A 19,523-nucleotide genomic window follows, 5' to 3' on the forward strand; every position below is an offset into this window, starting at 1 on the left:
CCGTCCGGGCTGACACGCCAGTGAGGGGCGCCCGCGCGGGCGTATACGCTGGTGAGGGTTGGTGCAAACGTGCAGATGGAATCGCACTGACTACTCTGACATATGTGCTAACATGACACAACGGGTATTATCAATACATCTTTCGTAAGCAGTGTAACTTCATACATAGTACTTACCAGAAACCATCACTACTGCAGGTGGCTATTCTTTTGGAATCTTTATGACTCCAGGCAACGCAGAATATTCCATTTTTTCCATGCTTCAAAAAATGCAAAATACCTATCAATAAAAAATAATTCACCCCTTTTTTCTCTTATTTATTTACTTCTTCTAGTATTGCTTTTCCGTCAGGAACTTACTCTAGACGATGCTAACAGAGTAGTATTACTATCAACAGCAGGAAGCGGAATATAAAAGCTATCACACTTAAAAAACAAACCCCCTGTGTTAAGATATCAATTACGTGGCTCTATTTCTGTTTCGCAGACGCTGGTAGAGAGCCAGGGTCTGCGGAGGAAAGCCGTGCTTAATGCCTTTTCCAGAAGTCCCAGTGTGCAGAGGAAGACAGGCATCTGTCTGCTTCCTGACCCAGCGCTACCACAAGTAGAGTGTAAGAAACGCTGCAAGCAGTTGTTATTACTGGCTGTTCTCCTAAATCTCAACGTTTTCTATCTTATAAAAACAAAGGAGAAGGATTTAAGGCTCTTCCAGTGACACATCAGTCTATTTGACCCGTTCCTCTGCATTCTTGGACTGGGGAAGGAAAGGGCTGTAGTCACAACCAGTATGAGGAGCCTTTGTAAAACCACAAGGAATATATTATACATGGGAATGTCATTCATCCACTGGGACATGGGTGAATAAAGGTTGCAATCAATCCATTTCCAACTTTTATTTAACTTTATAGAGCAGTTCAGTTTTGGCTGCAGCTAAGGAGAGACTAAAGTGACTTTTTATCTTGAGTTTGAAGGCGACTTTACTAAAGTGGTCTCTAGTTTGCTGTCCTTTCCTCTTTGGGGGTCAAGGGGGTTAGCTGTATAAAGATGGGCACAAAATGCGGTAGTGTCTACACTCACGTAACTGAAGGAGTGGAGGCCTCCCGTCAGCTTCGTTTAGCCCAAGAAAAATGCAACTTAGGGCTTCTAAGACCCTGCATCTCCTCTGTGAGACACATGTAACTCAGTTAATTACAACTGACCTTGTCCCATAGTTATTAACCTAGATTTAAGTACTTTTTCGATCAGTCTCGACTGTGCTCCTGAATGCTGGGAAGACATGAATGGGTGTGAGAGACACACCCCTGATGCCAGGATGCCAGTCGCCCGGAGTCAGGGTGGGGCCGGGCAGCGCTGATAGGCAGATATTTGAGGTCTCAAGAGGCCAAGATGCCGCAAGACGAGATCAACAGAAGTGACACCTAAGGATAACATCTTTGAATTTAGGTCAATTTCTTTCTCAGATTCATTTCTTTTTACATGACTATTACAGAATCAGTGCTGTTCTTGATGGGAGGGCAGAGGGCAGGTTGGGGTCACTGCTGAACTGAAAGTATTGTTATGTAGAGAAAGGGAGGGAAGTAACTATACATGCCTTTGTCAAAGCTTCCTCTTTTGAGGGCAAAATTGCTTACTGGTGTTTGGTAAAGTTTTCCTAATACTCTGCATTTCCCACATTACTTTAGTGTCCCCTAGATCAAAGCTGCTTGATCCTCAGAGGAAAATCAGTTTTTTGTATAAATGGCTTTAAAGTCTCAAATATAAGCTATTTTCAAATAAATTATATATTCAATAAACTCCAACAGTAGTCATTTGAAATGAATGAAATTTCAAAAGAGAGATCCTTTCCTATTTCCCTTGATTCATATCTAACATATTATAATGAGATTACATGCAGTTTCCAAATATTAGTGGAACTCAGTAAAATGTGGGATGACAATTTAACTCCAGGCAGAAGTCAAGTACAATCTGTATGATTACAAGCAGGAAGAGGGGAGGTTTTAGTGCTTGTCATGGAGAATTTGAGAGGTGGAAGGAAGTCCAAGAAACTGTATAATCCAACTTCACCATCTTACAGGTGAAGAATCAGGTTCAAGACATTAAAGAATTCTCCCTATGTGAATAGCTAATTGTAACAGAATTTAGACTGTAATTTGGAACTTGTTCCGAGTTTAGTCTTTTTACAACTATTAAATATTTGCCCAGATAATTTTGTGGAAGATGATTCAGAATTCCTTTGAATCTCTAATGCAACTTTAGGTGAATTCTTGTACCTTAGACCCATCTACGTTTTTCAGAATTCATTTCAACATGTGTATGTTCTCTTGGATTTTTTTTTCCAAGTGACAGAACATAATGTCACCTGGTGATTATTAAATTAAGAGAGAAAAGCATTTATAAAACATGAGGCAGTATAAGACATTATACTATTCAGCCAGTAATAAATACACCTTACCTCATTAAATCGTTGCACCATTTTGCCCTTTTTAACATCCCAAATAAAAGCACCATTTCGGGAAGTTGCTCCAGCAATACAATTTAAATCACCTTAGGAAACAATTTGTTAGTCCTTATATGAAATGTTCACCACACATGTAATTCTTTTCAAAATATCATTTTTGAAAAAGACTTGGAATTTACAAAGTAGTTTTTTTAAAGTTTTTTATAATGAAAATTATCAAATGTATAGAAATAGAGAATAGTATAATGAATGTACCATCATACAACTTCAACAATTATCAAAATATGGTCACTCTTGTTTTGTATATAGTCCCTCTTGGGTTTCTTTGCAGCAAATCTCTGACATTCTATCATTTCATCAATAAATACTTCAGTACAAATGTCTAAAAGACTCTTTCATTAACATGACCAAACTATCACAATCACAAATACAAAAATTATCAATAATTCTTCAATACTATCACATATCCAGTCAGCATTTACATTTTTCTTTACACTGCATCTAGTAAGGTTTTTTTTCTTTCTAATTAGGAAAACATTTCTAAAAGCAGAACACATGAAAAAATTCAGGTTTTTAAAATCAAAAACATAAACAATGCTCTTTGTTTTTAAGAAATAAAAAAATCTGTGAAAATCAAAGTGCTGCTAAGTTAGTAGATGATCTAGTACTTAAGAATTTCTTGCAAGGCAGTCAAAGAAGAGGCTTTCTCCGTTAAAAAAAAGGAACAGTCTTCCTGTGCTACCTACGAGTAAAACATGGAGGAAATACTTTGTGATAAATGATTATAAACCTAAAAAAAAATAAGTCCTTACTGTATTTCTAGTATTTTCATTCTGCTCCCCTGTTGGGTTCTCAAATTATTGAGGAGGAGTTTCCATATTAATTTGTACTTTTTTTTTCTTTTCCTGTGGTTGCTATTCTAAAGTTACAGCAAGTTATGCAATCCTCTATCCTCTACTTCCATCCCTATCAACCTTCGTTAATCTTTTAAATTTTATCCATACTTAGCTAAAAGTAGTGATTCCTCAGTAACCACATTTCAAAAAATTAAAGAATTTCCATTTTCCAACATTTCTACTTTCCCGAAGCAGGTAACCCGGGCAAGTTATTCAACCTCTCAGACCCTCTTTAATAAATGTTGGTAATCACAAAGCGTCACATAGGGATGAAGAGGAAGAAGGCAGCAGGTAAGAGATCTGATTAGCTCTTTTCGTGCCTCACTTCTTAATTAGTGAAGTAACTTTTTTTTTTTTAATTGGCCTTGTATCCGTGATGGCCCTAAGTATGTTCTGCTTACAGAAACAACTACTGTCAGAGTAAGAGCTGGATCTTCTTTTACTGGATCCTCTCCTCATTGTGGGAGAAGAGGGATAAATAAAACAGCACTAGGTTCTTCGCCTTTTTTGTATCACACACCTCTCTGAAAATCCGATTCCTATGATGATCTTTGACAGACACAGGCATGTACACACATATGCTAAAACTTTTATGCATAAAATCCAAGAGATTCCCAGCATCCCTGAAGACATCAAAACCCCCCGACAGCCCATAAATTCAAGGCTAATAAACCCTGTGCATGAGAAGATGATCTAAAAAATAAGCTATATCCTAGTTATATGTGGTTTTTAAATTAATATGTTGTCACTAAGACAAATAAGAAAAGCATTCTATATACTTTATAAAGTGAAAAATTCATTTGGGTGTGCAAAATGATATAGGGAAATAATGTTTTTTTAAAAAAAGTCAGAAGTTTCAAGGACATCTTTTTTCTCCTTTAAGTACGGGAAGGTATAAAGGTAGCATTTTTCTGAGATCAAACAAAAGGTCCTATTCTGGCATAAGACCATGATCAAAATTGAACTCTGATTATATATAATCATTCATATTTACAAACAGATGTGTCAGGGAGAGATACATATATTTTTTATTTTCATGCATTTGATTCACATGAAAATTTTAAGGAAAACTTTTGTCACATAAAATGTGTTATACCTTGAAAAGCATAGCTATACAAATGCAGCTAAAATTCGATGGGTCAAGATCATCCTTAAGGATGGGGTGATCGGGGGACAGGTATTAAGGAGAGCACATGTTGGGATGAGCACTGGGTGTTATACGCAACTAATGAATCGTTGAACACTACATCAAAAACTTATGATGTACTATATGTTGGCTAACTCAACATAATGAAAAAAATAAATTTAAAAATTTAAAAAAAATTTAAAAACAAACAAACAAAAAGATCATCCTTATTGACTGTGGTTTTTCTATATGATTATGTCATATAGAAAAGTCCAGAAATCAAAGTGCCTGTGCAGGGGCAGTTTATTCAAAAACCCCACAGAAACGGAACCAACATATATGTTGGTACCAATTTGCCCCTACAATTATTTGGAGCAAGATGGCTTTGAGAGAAGAATATAATTCAAATGAAAACAAAACTTAGGAGAGTCATCTAATTGCACACTTGATTTTAATAAAACACTTCTTACCTGGGGCCCATGAAAGGGAGTAAATAACCCCTTCATTACCCGGGGAGGTGTACACAGCAGTTAGTGTGTTTATGTCCCAGACTTTTATAGTGCCATCAAAAGAAGCTGTTGCTAAAAGATTGGGATCATCAGGTTTGAATTTGCAGTCAAAGATCGTTTCCACATGTCCCTAGGAATGCAGCGTAGAGAAGTCACAACTACTGAGGAAGATTCATGTTATTAATAAACAAACTACAATGTATAGTCAAGTTAACATATGTACTACAGTTTCCAAATATTTATATAAAAAAATATATATTATATATGTATATATATATATGTATATACAAAATTAGAATCACTGTTGTGGTTGAATGTTCTCTATGCTGTTATTACTATACTCTTTTGTACAGACCTAGATTTTATTCAACCACAATGCCTCCAATCCGCAACTAAATACAAAGATGTTAAAAAAAGAAAAAATGCAAAATGTATCTTTTCTGATATTCATATACAGGATACCATGCTAGAAATTTATAAAGCAATTAACTATTAATATTTATTATGTCATTCTGGAAATATAATAAAAGACTAAGATGAAATTGAAACTATAGGTCCTTAAATGCAAATATTCTCTTTTTTATACCAATGACATACTCCAAAAGAACTTCATGATTTTGGCAGAAATAAGAAGAACCCAGCATAGCCTTGATTTTTAGTCTTGTTCAAAATTTTCTAACAACTTTATTCTTTGAAAATTATAAGGAAAAAAAATCACTATCTCTTCTGACTGGCAGGCATTATTTTTTTTTTTTTTTAAGATTTTATTTATTTATTTGACACAGAGAGAGAGACAGTGAGAGAGGGAACACAAGCAGGGGGAGTGGGAGAGGGAGAAGCAGGCTTCCCGCTGAGCAGGGAGCCCGATGCGGGGCTCGATCCCAGGACCCTGGGATCATGACCTGAGCCGAACGAAGGCAGACGCTTAATGACTGAGCCACCTAGGCACCCCTGACTGGCAGGCATTATTAAAGTGAAAACAAGCCACTGAAATAATTTAGAATCAAGGAATATCTTAGTTTTTATAAGAACTCTCAAATTACATAGTTTTCTAAATAAAATATTTTAATATGAAGACACACACTCAATAGAAACGCTACTGAACTTAGATTGCATGATTTCTTCTTTGCTAATATAAGTTTTTATAGATTTAAATGTATTCTTATATTTTTCTCCCTTCCTTTTCATAAATTTTTTTAGAAAGTAAATGATAATTTGAAGTACAGGAGAGCTGACCACACTGGAAAAGAGTTTATATAAAAAGTTTACATGGAAAGAAAATGAAATAATCTAGAGAATATCTACAAAAGGAATATTTAAAAATAAGCTACACATTGTTACAAAAATTTTTTGGCCATATTTCAAATTTTTCACTCAAGGACAAAATTAAATTTGTCCTAAAATGATACAGTATTACTTTCTTTCCCTCAATTATTTTATAAGGGTTAAGTATAGCTCTATATTCCTTTTCTAAGTTTTTCTACAGAAAAACAACCAACACTTAAAAGTTTTTTAAATGCCTAGATGAGTCTAATGCAAACCTGTAAAAAATAAAAAGGCATTTTTATGCAGTCCGAAATAGGGAGATTTAAAGAAGCTGACTCTTGACAAATATCAATTACAACACAATATACATTATTGCATGCCTTCACTCATTCACAGATTCATTCATTCAACAAAACTGAATAAAGTCTTGCTATGTGCCAGGTACTATTTTAGGTGGTTAAAGCACAGAACAAAATCAGTCAAAAATGTGAGTCCTCAGTGAGGTTGTATTCTAATTTATATGGAAGCTTAATGATCATGAGAACAAAAGTTTACAGAATCACAGAATCACTGTATTGATTTGATAACAGCAATAAATCTTAGAAATCTTAGAAAATCTTAGAAAACACTGAACCCAACCTTGTTCATTTCACACATACGAACAATAAAACTTGGAGTAACTGGCAGAGATGGACTTGTCCTTCCTCCTGAAAGAATATTTATTTCTCTTTTTGCTTCCAAACTATAGTACAGCAATGTAATTTTCCAGTACTATATGAAGGATCCACGTGGTGTACACAATACGAACCATGCAGAGTAATCATAAGCTAAATAAACATTAATATTGAAAGAAGTTTAAAATTTAAAATTTTAAGAATTGTCCTAGTTTCATCATCCATCATTCTGTACATAATTCTAAAATGTTTCAGCCAACCAAGATAAAGTCCTAACATACAATTCTTTACGAAAATAACTTTAACAATCTTGGTGTGTAAGTAAAAGTAAACATCATGAGCTAACACAAAATAAGTGTTGTGTATAAAAGAAGGAATGACCGCAGACATACCAAGTCCCTGAGAAAATCCCACTTCTTGGCTCCCAAGTCATAAAGTCCAACTCCACCATCCAAGAAGCAGCACACTGCATGCCCGGGAGGAAGAGAAAATGCCTGATTCTGTGTCAAAGTTGGGGGTGAAACTGCTTCGCTTGTTGAGGACATATAATGATTTTTAGTTGGAGACTGGCTTGAAACTAAAAAAAGAAAAAAATAAACAAGTAAATATTTACATTAACAGCTTCCCATAAGCTGGAATGAAACCACAGGGCTTAATTTATAAAGATGCCCCTCTGTTTTCTTTTATCCAGAATTTATATCAGTAAACCACGAGGCAAGAACCACATTTTCTGCCACAGAAGTCCTTCTGCAGCATGGCTAAAAATCATACATACGTATATGTAAAAGTGGATGTTATTTTGAAGAGATGTATAAAAGTGCAGGTGCAGCAAAATGGATGAAAATTAGTGAGTGAGGAACCACGATATGTTGTGAATATTTGGATTCTTATTGCCCCATAAATTAAACCACAGCATGATTATTTTTTAATTAGAATCATTTTTTCAAAATGCTGACTAATGGCTTACTTCCCCTCTACACACACAAACATGCATGAGAATGTTTTTATTTTAAAGCTAATAACTCTCTTCCACTAATTTCCAATCCAATGAAAATAATTCTTTTTGAGGTTCTTTGTAATTCACTGTAATTTAGCACCCAAATTAAGAATCACAACTGCCTGACATACATTTGCATCTCAATGTTTCTCTCTTCTTCCTCGGGTTTATTTTCACTGTTCATTCACTTCCGTTTCTCAATTTTAAATTATATTAATATGTCTCTCTGTATATTCTTTGTCTTGTCTTTTGTCTTCTCTCAAGAAGTTTTTCCTTAGAACGTGAATATTCTCTTGCAAACATAATTCAAAATAATGATACTTCTGGAAATGATCAGGCCAATCTATATTAATTACATAGAATAGAGATGAATATTTCCCAGTAAATTCTTTTTGATCCAAATATAATAAAGTCTTCCTTATTGCATTCATTTGGATAACACTCATTTCTCAGAATCTGACAATGACAGGAAGTCCAAACTAGCATAAACTACAAATAACAAAAGAGGCATTTGGTTCAATAAAATACTGCTGACAGTTTCATTAAAATTAGCATCTTCCATGGCTGGTTCCTCTAATATTTTAATTTGTTGACATTATGGGTGGTGTTGATACCTTATACGCACCTATGTATCTGTCATTTATCTTTTTAAAGGATTTGGTAAGTATGTCTACATCTAAAATTTTTCATTTTCACATAATTTTCCTTATTTCACACTTTGTTACTTTAAAAAATTGGGAGGAAAAAAACAAGATGTCTAATAATAGTTATCCTGAAAGGATTTGCTTTAATAATGATAAGATTGGTATGTGCTTCTTTATATTTTTGGTTTTTCCTCTAATGGGCAGAGGCTACTCTTGTAATAAGAAAAAAAAATACGAGAAAGAAGAGAATCTATAAAATTTCAGTCATCCCATGATAGCAACTAAACAAAGAAACTAAGAACTTAAAAAAATACAGGATAAAAAATATGCTAACCTCCAGCATATTACTTCTCTGGCCCTAATGTTTCTATACCCTCCAGTTTCCAGGATTTGGAACTGTTAGGATGCCACAGAAAAGCTTAAATTTGTGGAAAGCCTGGAGGTTCAAACACAGAAACTGTCCCCTATTTGCCATTGCCCACTAAATTCGATACTAAATTTGCAACCAAAATAACGTTACTTTGAATTACTTTGAATAGCCCCTGGGGTTTGTGTGTGTGTGTGTGTGTGTGTGTATAGAATATTACTCATCCATCATAAAGAACAAAATCTTGCCATTTGCAATGACATGGATAGAACTAGAGAGTATAATACTAAGTGAAATAAGTCAGCCAGAGAAAGCAAGTATCATATGATTTCACTCATATGTGGAATTCAAGAAACAAAACAGATGAACATACGGGAAGGGGGAGAAAGAGAGAGGGAAACAAACCATAGAGACTCTTAACTCTAAAGAACAAACTGAGGGTTGATGGGGGGGAGGTCGATGGTGGATGGGCTAGATGGGTGATGGGTATTAAGGAGGGCACTTGATGTGATGAGTACTGAGTGTTATATGTAAGTGATGAGTCACTGAATTCTACCCCTGAAACCAATATTGCACTGTGTGTTAACTAACTAGAAATTAAATTTAAAAAAATTGAAAAGAAAAAAATAAAATAAAAAATAAAGAGACATTAGACGATAAAAAAATGAATAGCTCTTGCTAATTATTTAGTATATTATAAAGATAAACAGTAGTGAGTAAGGGGGAGTCAGTAATTCTTGATTGCTCAATCACTAAGTCCCCCACCCCATGTTTTTCTATGATCCACACAAAAATGAAAGCACTACCAGCCACACAGAGTAATCATGACTGGCTCACTAGGAAGCCAATCCCTTTCTCTCATGTTTAAGAAAAATTCAAATTCTAAACCTCCCCCCAAATTCCAGAGTCTTTCCTTTATTGCTTAAGCGTATTTTATTATTTTTTTCTTGATTAGAGAAGCAATTAAAAGTAATCAGAAAAAAAAGTAGACAAAAATAAAGAATATCCAGGGCGCCTGGGTGGCTCAGTTGGTTAAGCGACTGCCTTCGGCTCAGGTCATGATCCTGGAGTCCCTGGATCGAGTCCCGCATCGGGCTCCCTGCTCGGCGGGGAGCCTGCTTCTCCCTCTGACCCTTCCCCCTCTCATGTGCTCTCTCTCTCTCTCTCATTCTCTCTGTCTCAAATAAATAAAAAAATCTTTAAAAAAAAAATAAATAAATAAATAAAGAATATCCAAAATAGCAACTACTAATCAGTGACATCTGGTATCCAACCATGGAATATATGTTCCAGATCCTATATTTCAAATATTTAGGTTATTTCAACTTTGCTATAAACCCTCCAGATTGTAAAAGAGCCACACTTAAAACATAAAGTCTCCTAGTTCAGATCAATTTTATTTGATCTATTACTCTTGATATTTCTTATTTTCACCAAAATCATTGCTTCATTTTCCCTATGTAGATAATTTGAGATTATCTTAATATCCTCATTTATTAGCATTTTAAAAATATAACTTGGCTCTAAATATTTTCAACTTAGTAATATTAGATATTATGTGGCCTCGATAGCTCTTTAGTACACATATTGTCAAAGGCCATTTTTTAAAACCTGCTTTTCAGTAGCATATAGTATTTGGTATGTTTATTTTTTTTCTTTTTCTTTCCAAGTTTTTATTTAATTTCCAGTAGGTTAACATACAGTGTAAATTTATTTTTTTTACTATGTTCAGTTGGTATATCATTATATCAGTCATTTTATTTGATAGCAGTAAATCTGACATTTTAAAATATTAAATTTTGATGATTTTTTACTTACATTTTTTTCTTGGAGGAGAATTAAGTACATGTAAGCAGTGAAACCCTGTTTTCTTTAATTTAAAATTATCAATAGGTGTTGTTCTTGAAACATTCCAAATGCGCAAAACCCCCACTTTAGAATCTAGTCAGATCAAGAAAAAAGCATTATATTAACTAGTTTTATTTGAAACATAAAATGCCCAGACACAAAAGTAGTAACAAAAACTTTAACTTGCAAGATTTTTAGCACCAGTTACTAACATTCTTCAAACAATATCGTACAATAACCCAAAGAAACAGGTGAAATGCTATTCATCCTTTAAATGTTTGGCTTATTTTGCTTTTTTCTGTTCCAAATCCTTTCCTAGGGTTAACGACTGTCTGCTTTGGCGGCTTCCCCCTACAAAGATCATTATCAGAGTTTTGATCACCCCACTGACACCTTTGCTCTAGGGAAGCCAGCTACAAAAAACTTTCCACCTCTAACATTAAATAATATTTTGTCTTTTGAAATGTACGTAAACTGCCCCTTTGCTCACCTGCAACCAAGACTGCCTGACATACCAAAAGACCAACTAGAAAGCTCCCCACTTCCTGAAAATCCCACCTCTTATATAGAAGCTGTTTTGGGAAACTTTCTGGCACTTCCTCCAGTGATTAAACAGTTACCATATGACTCAGCATCTCTACTCTTACACACATACCCAACAGAATGGTAAACATCATGTCCACACAAAAACCTCTACACCGACATTCAGCACAGCATTATTCCTAATAGCAAAAAAACCAAAAAAGTGGAAACAAGGTAAATGTCTGTCAACTGATAAGTGGATAAACAAAATCTGGCATATCCATACAATGCAATATTATTCATCCATAAAAAGGAATGAAATACTCATACACACTACAACATGGATGAACCTTGAAAACTTTATGGTCAGTCCGACACTTGTACTGAATGATTTCATTTCTATGGAACGTCCAGACTAAGTACATCCACAGAGATAGAATGTAGGTTAGCAGTTAAATACACACACGTGTGCACTTGGGGCCACGGAGAGGGGTTCATGAAGAGCGACTGCTACCAGCTACCGAGTCTACTGGGGGCATGACAAAATGTCCCACAGTGAGATCATGGTGATGATTGTACACCTTTGTGACTACAGACACCACTGACACATATGCTTCAAAGTTTTGGGCGCCTGGGTGGCTCAGTCGGTTAAACGTCTGCCTTCAGCTCAGGTCATGATCCCGGGGTCCTGGATCGAGCCCCACATCAGGCTCCCTGCTCTGCTCTCTGCAGGGAGCCTGCTTCTCCCTCTGCCTCTGCCTGCCACTCCCCCTGCTTGTGCTCTCTCTCTCTCTGGCAAATAAATAAATAAAATCTTTAAAAAGCAAAACAAAATGCTGAGTTTTATGGCATGTGAATTTTAACTCAGGAATAATGATAATATATTTTAAATGTTCCTGCCTGTCATTAATTATATCGTACAAAGTGACAGGCAATTAAGCTATGTAAGACTCCATCTACATCCATGCGTAATGTAAGTGCTTAAAGAAGTAAAGAATTTCTTCAAGACAGTTGTGAGGATAAAGACTCTGTTATTTCACATTAAGCAAATATGGGAAGTATTTATACAGTAGCTGAAAGTACTCAGTCTTTCAGAGACCTCTCTCTTGCATCCTAAGAAACCAGTAGAAGGAGTTATTTAATTTCTAATTACTAGCTTAAGTGCACTTATCTTCCCATCCCCTGTCACTTCTTAGCTTTACTAATTGTCTCATGACTGGGAAACCAAGAAGGAGCTTCCTTTCAAGCCATGATGATAAACCCCACTTTCATTTCCAACTTAGATTGAAAATGCCTTGGTCTAATTAGGTACTCATGGTCACTGACTGTCCAAATTATCAGTGAGGCTAACAGAGCTCCCATCTAGAGCAACTGTTTTTCTAGTTACTACTTTTACTGTCATCCTTCCATGACTGAAACTGAATTATCTTTGTCTTCTACACACAAACACAAAAACCCGAGCACACGTGTGCACATACACAATACAGTCCAATTTAATACCAGAAACCTGGAAAACTGGGCCTTAATTTCATATTTATTTGCCATTATGTTAATGACATACAGTATAAATAAAAGTAACTAGGCATTTACTATAATAAATGATAGTATTGGGTATTAATACATTTTATACAAAATTAACCAATAAAAGACTATAACTTCCCTGACTCAGAGAATAAACACATATTTAAAACTTTGGGGAATAGGGTAAACTTACCCCCAGTTACAAACGTCCCAGGAGCACTGGGAACCCAGGCCAAGCACTGAACAGAAGCTGCTGCACTGGGAAAATTAAATGTTGTTATGCAATAAAGTGATTCCGAATCTAGCAGGCGAATTCCAAAATGCGTATTAGCCACAAGGAGATAATCGGTAGACAGTGGGTCCCATTCCAGGGCTGTCACTGGATCTTCCTCATCTGTCCCTTCAAGAGATTCAGGTCTCAGAACATGTTTCTGACTTTTATTACCTATTAAAATATAAAGAAAAAGATTTTAAACAAAATGCTCAAAAGAAAATCAACAACTGAGGTCATATTAATTTCCTCTTTGCACATCCCTGGTCTCTGAGAGTACTGGGAACAGAAATCTGGCCTTTGTGTGCAGAGGTCCTAAGTGACACGGGAGTGCAGGGGGACGAGATGAAAGTCAGACTGAACTGCTCTGCTCTGGCCATCTCTGGTGCCCTAAATGTTTCTCTTATTTGTTACTGAAATGCCAAAAGAAAAAGATGCACATAAACAATACCCAGGATCACGTCATCAACTACAATTTCCACCGAGTTGCAGCAGTGTGGGGATAGGGAAGTACTTACCAAGAGGAACACCCTGTTGTGGTTAAAAGCACAGACTTTGCAGCCCACTGCCTGGGTGCACAGCCTCGTTCCACCACCGACTAGCTCTGTGCTCTTGGACAAGACACTGAATCTTTGTGCGCTCAGTGTTTTATTTGTACAATGGAGAACATAACAATACGTAGCTCATAGAGTTTTGTAAAAGAGTGAGTTAGTCACTTCAAGTGCTAAGAACAGTGAGGCCTGTTATAAGCAGCGTATCAATATTTACGGTCCCCCCTTCCTCATGCATCACAGCAGTGCTCATAAGCATAACTCACTCCCGACAACCAGTGTAAATAAGGCGGCCAGAAAAATAGGGACATAAAACATGTGGAATTAAATGAAGCGAAGGATTATCAAACAACCCTCTTGTTCCTTCCAAATTTAGACACAACTGGCAATGGGGAAAAAAATGCTTCTGCTGATATACCACACGGGGCTCCAATTAGCCGGCCTCCCATTCCGAGGAAAGGCAGCAAGACAACGGTATTCAGAGACCACAGTCTTCACAGAACCGACTCCTCCTGAGGATTATAAACGCCACCAGAAGTGTTTACTAAACAATAACCCAACTGACAGATACCATAGCTCCTTCTGTAATATCACCATTACATACTGTTTTTCAACATATCAGATTATAAAAGCAAAAAAATAAATTTCCTTGGATTTATAAGCTATTTATAAAATGAACTGAAAACTTTAAACAGTTTCTGGGTTGGGATTAAATTTGTCAGAATACATTATTCTTTATGATGTTGATCTTACATTTTATTTAGAATTTTTGCATATAAAATCATAGAAGGTACATGTGATGTTTCTTTTATTTGGCTTTATCAAATTTCTGAAATCCTCATCGAGAAAAGTTTGCTTCTTCTTTCCCAAAATAAGTATCTGCTAAATTGCTATTTGATCTAACAAACAGTAATATTAATACAACAAATCATTACAAGTCAGAGAGAGACAGAAAAATGATCAACCTAAGTTTTACTAAAGCTATTTCTTAAGTAATTTTCAGGTATTTGCATGTGCCAGTTAACATCAATGGTTTATGAAAAATATTCCAGAATGTGAAAAAAAATAAAAACAACCCACTAACACAAACATGGGAAAATCTGCAATGCAAATGCTATGGTATCTAAATCATGTTGCTTGAAAGCCCATGCTTAGTCAAAATGATTATGAATTACAGTCACTGTTTTCTGTTCTGTCTAGTAACAACATTTTTATTATAAAAAATAGAAAACTAAATCTATAAAATTTTACAGCCAACCATTAGAACAGCTGATAATACTTTCATTATTTTATATTATTTATTTTTATTTATGGTCTATTTTATTTTTTCTTTTGAAAAAAATTTTTTTTAGATTTTATTTATTTGAGAGAGAGAGACAGAGATAGTGAGATAGCACAAGTGGGGAGGAGAGGGAGAAGCGGGCTCCCCACAGAGCAGAGAGCCCGATGCGGGACTCAATCCGAGGACCCTGGGATCATGACCTGAGCCGAAGGCAGATGCTTAACCGACTGAGCCACCCAGGCGCCCTCTATTTTATTATACAAATATCAGGCAACTTGTGTTGTCAGATACGACAGAAGCATTTGAGAAGAATAAGTCAATAAGAAGGTAAGGTTGATAATTTGTGCATAAAAAACAAAAACTAGGGGCGCCTGGGTGGCTCAGTTGGTTAAGGTCTGCCTTTGGCTCAGGTCATGATCCTGGGGTCATGGAATGAGTCCCATATCAGGCTCCCAGATGAGCGGGGAGTCTGCTTCTCCCTCTCCCTTTGCCCCTCCCCACCTTGTATGCATTCTCTATCTGTTCTCTCTTTCAAATAAATAAAATTTAAAACAAAAAACAAAACCAAAAAACCATAACCAAAAACCAGGGCAAGGGAAAATTGGGGTTTAAAAATGAAATAATGAAAAAAAATAAAAAATAAATTAAAATGAAATAATGAGGTGGCATATAATCCACATAGCTGTTCAAATTTTGATTTTGAAACCAGTGGCCAAAGCAAAGAAGAAAAAAATCATGAAAGGTTACATAACTCACCGTGTCCATAGGATAAAAATAAAACAAAAGGACCAAAAAAAAAAAAAAAAGTGCTCAGGAGAAACAATTTTCCCAGAACTGAGACCAAAATTACAGGTCTCCTGTGTGTTTTCAAAAAGGGAATGCAGTATGACAGGGAATATCATCAACATTTCTAAAATAAAACCATGCAAATTTGATTCACGCACATCCTTGGAATAACACAAAAAACAATTCAATGAAAACATTTCTATTATGAAGATAAAAAAAATTTCTGATGACCTAGCTTTGTCCAAAACTGTAATTTTAAAATAGCTAGAGCAGTTTTCTAATGATTTTGGCTCTAGAATCCTCTGTTCATTTGTGAATTTTTACATGAAAATCCAATACACAAATATAGAATAAAGTGGTGCTTTTCAGACTGAAAGGGAGAAGGCATGAAAGGCAGCAACATCACCTCCGTGAATATCTCCTTTTTTTCCCTAGAGAGAGAAAGACCGGCGAGCAGAGAGCTTGAGGTCTCGGGCTCCTGCAGGAACCTGGAGGACATAAATTCTATCTTGTTACACAGAGACAGAATAATCTGTTGTGCCAATAAGTCATTAAGAATTTAAAGGTGACCCTCCTTAGGAAAAGTAAAAAGCATAACATCAGTATTAATGCTAACAGTCTCAAAGCTTCAAACTCGCAATGCAGAATTAACATCAGAATAAAAAGTAGTATCTCCTTTATGACCCATTAGCTCATGTATATGCAAAAGGAAAATACATGGCAGGATTATACCTTTCCTAATGTTTTGTATATATTCATTGCTAAACATCCTATGGAATAAATGAGGCCAGCAAGTCTGTATGGGGTTGTTATGGGTTTAATTGTATCCCCCCAAAAGATGTTGAAGTCCCAACCTCCAAGGATCTGTGAATGTGACTTTATTTGGAAATAGGGTATTTGCAGATGATAAATTAAGATGAGGTCATGAGGGTGAACCATAATCCAGCATGACTGTGTCCTTATAAAAGAGAAATTTGGACACAGAGACCTGCATGCACACGGGGAGAATGCCATGTGAAGACTGATGCTAGGCTGCCACAAGCTAAGGAATGACCAGAAGCTAAGAGACAGGCCTGTTGCCTTCAGAGGGCCTTGCTGACACTTTGATTTCATATTTCTGGTCTCTAGAACTGCGAGACAACACATTTGTTGATCTAAGCCACCCAGTATGTGGAACTTTGTTAGGGTAAGCCCTAGTAAATGAATCCATGTGTGGGTCCAGAAAAATAACACTTGATGATACGGGTAGAGATGCACAAACTACTGCATTTAGTAACTGGAAGATGAGTTATGGGAAAATGATGGCCTCTTCTGGAAGTCATAGGTCAGATGTTGAAATATAAAACATTCCACTCTGACTTAAACCCACAAAAGGGAGACACAAAGGGCAAAGGAGGTCTTTATGCCTCCCTATCCTTTCAATGCCAGAATAAGCATAAAATGTCTCAATGTTTTATATTTTAGATACATGATACAATGTCTCAATGTCTTAGGACTTAACACATTCAAAAATACCTAATTAAAAAAATGCCTAATAGTAATAATAAAGCAAAAAAAGAAAGCCATAGTCAATGAAAAAGAGATGGTCACAGTGACAAATTATGAAATATGAGTAATATCTAGAATGAAATTTGGACCAAAGTAAGTGCACACTCCTCATTATCCTCTTGAGAGCTCAGCAGCACACAGACTCCTCAAAAAGAAAGTATCACAATCCTTATGAAATCTCTGGGTGCAGGCTGGCTGGGGAGTAGTGGGGAGTCCCTAACAAGATCTGGTTACACCCCCAGACCGCAGAGAATCAAGAGAAGGAACCACACAGCACACAGCCACCCTGACTGTCCCTAAATCCCCCCGCCCCGGGACTGAGGAAGACTGCTGTAGATCAAGAGCTCAGGAGGGAAAAGAAGTGGTATGCACCAGATCAGAGAAAGCCTGTGAATGAGGTCACTTAAGCATGAGCCTAATGACCAACTATAAAACAGAATTTTCTCCCAATGCAGAGGACAGAACAGATTAGGTGGGGGTGTCTGAGACAACAAATCCAAATGAAGCAGAAAACAAGCACAGATCCCTCCCCACTCCAACTTAAAACAAACAGATAAAATTCTCCCCAAGTTACATTAGTATAACCAAAAGGAACAAGAGGATATGCACAAAGAGCAGAGGGGAGGTGGCAAAGAAGTATAATTATTATCTTTCTTTACGAAGTAAAACGGTAGATCCTGTTTGAAATGTATTTGAGATAAAATGGCACCAAAATATCAATGTTTTATATATCATTTTATTTTTACATCTGAAAAAAATCTCTTCATCTTTATTATATAATATAATCAGGGAGTGATATCCCATCACCTTTGACATATTTTTTAAATTAACATATAATGTATTATTTGTTTCAGGGGTACAGGCCTGTGATTCATTAGTCTTACACAACACATAACCTCCCCAATGTCCACCACCCAGCCACCCCATCCCTCCCACCCCCCTCCCCTCCAGCAACCCTCAGTTTGTTTCCTGAGATTAAGAGTCTCTTATGGTTTGTCTCCCTCTCTGGTTTCATCTTGTTTCATTTTTTCCTCTCTTCCCCTATGATCCTCTGCCTTGTTTCTTAAAATTCCACATATCCATGAAATCATATACAATTATCATATATATCATTTTTTTAATGTTAGAAAGATTTAAGAAATATTTATTCAAATTTTTATAATTTCTTGTGTTCAAATTCAATTTCTTTTTTCTTCTATTAGTTTCAGAAAATTGGATGTGATACATTTTGTGAAAGTAATGATCTTAGTCCTAAAAATCACTTTTATCCATCTATCTAGCAAGTCAGGAGTCACATACATCAAGAGAGATGCCAGATGGCTAAAAGCATGTTTCTCAAATGGTAGCCATACTACTTTTGAGTGGAGAGCTATTCTGGTATTTTTCAGATCTCCCCATTACACATTTTATCATTGTTTAAATTGAAAAAATAAACATAAATTAGTTCCTCAGACCCGTTCATTCAGCTAGATTAAGTAACTGATGGGGGAATCCAAAGATTTACTGTTCCTTTCTATCTCAAGTTCAAAGTCTTTGCTAAGGACCTACGATATCACAATGGTATTTTACAAACAGGTGGGAAAATATTTTTGAGAAGTATTAGTAAGTCATCATATTCCTCTGCTGTATGTCCTTATTCATTCAGGTCATTTTTCTTAGTAAATGTACAGAAATAAACAATTGACTTAAAGTAAAAATATGGGGCAAATGACCGGATTTGGGTTAACTCAAAGTACAATCTACACAGTTGAGTTAAATATATTACAATAAAACTTACTTCGTGGTGCTGGATATTATTTGCACAACTATTATTTTAAAATTAAAATACTGTGAACTTTGGCTGTATGCTGTGTAAACAAGAAATCACATAAGGTAAGAAAAAGAAACCTGACTAAATTAAATTCTTACCTGGCTGAAAAACTGACAGACTTCCATCCATATGACCAAATACAACCTTCCCCTTTTTCTGGGTGTGCCATCTGAATATACAGATATCAGACAAGAAGCCATGCGCCTCCTTGTGCACAGTGACCCCACTCTCTGGGCCTGAGACGGTCCAAATGAACAGCGGTCCTCTGTGGGAAACAAATGCCACGGCGTCACCCGCGTTCCAGCACCAGCTAAGAGAGGCAGGCATCCCTAGAAGAAATAAAATACACATACGTAATAGAGCCGTGAGGAGGAAGATGTACCACTAAATAGTATTTCCATTGCACAGTTCTAAAGCAACTTAAACTGTAAGAATAGGCTTGTCATTT

At 36.0% G+C, this 19,523-nt stretch overlaps 1 protein-coding gene across 6 annotated transcripts in view; it reads right to left on the minus strand.

Annotated features, from left to right (window-relative positions):
* Positions 1 to 19,523, minus strand: part of WDR17 (WD repeat domain 17) — a 110,303-nt gene that overhangs the window by 46,144 nt on the left and 44,636 nt on the right. For all 6 annotated transcript variants that reach the window (XM_078069872.1, XM_078069873.1, XM_078069877.1 and 3 more), the window contains 7 exons: positions 19,174 to 19,404; positions 13,021 to 13,272; positions 10,755 to 10,877; positions 7,321 to 7,505; positions 4,950 to 5,118; positions 2,452 to 2,543; positions 177 to 259 (listed from right to left, as the gene is read on the minus strand). In XM_078069872.1, coding sequence (XP_077925998.1) covers positions 177 to 259; positions 2,452 to 2,543; positions 4,950 to 5,118; positions 7,321 to 7,505; positions 10,755 to 10,877; positions 13,021 to 13,272; positions 19,174 to 19,404 — 1,135 coding nt within the window. The remainder of the gene's footprint in view (positions 1 to 176; positions 260 to 2,451; positions 2,544 to 4,949; positions 5,119 to 7,320; positions 7,506 to 10,754; positions 10,878 to 13,020; positions 13,273 to 19,173; positions 19,405 to 19,523) is intronic.

Source organism: Halichoerus grypus, chromosome 3, assembly GCF_964656455.1.
Source record: "Halichoerus grypus chromosome 3, mHalGry1.hap1.1, whole genome shotgun sequence".
Classification (NCBI taxonomy): Eukaryota; Metazoa; Chordata; class Mammalia; order Carnivora; family Phocidae; genus Halichoerus; species Halichoerus grypus.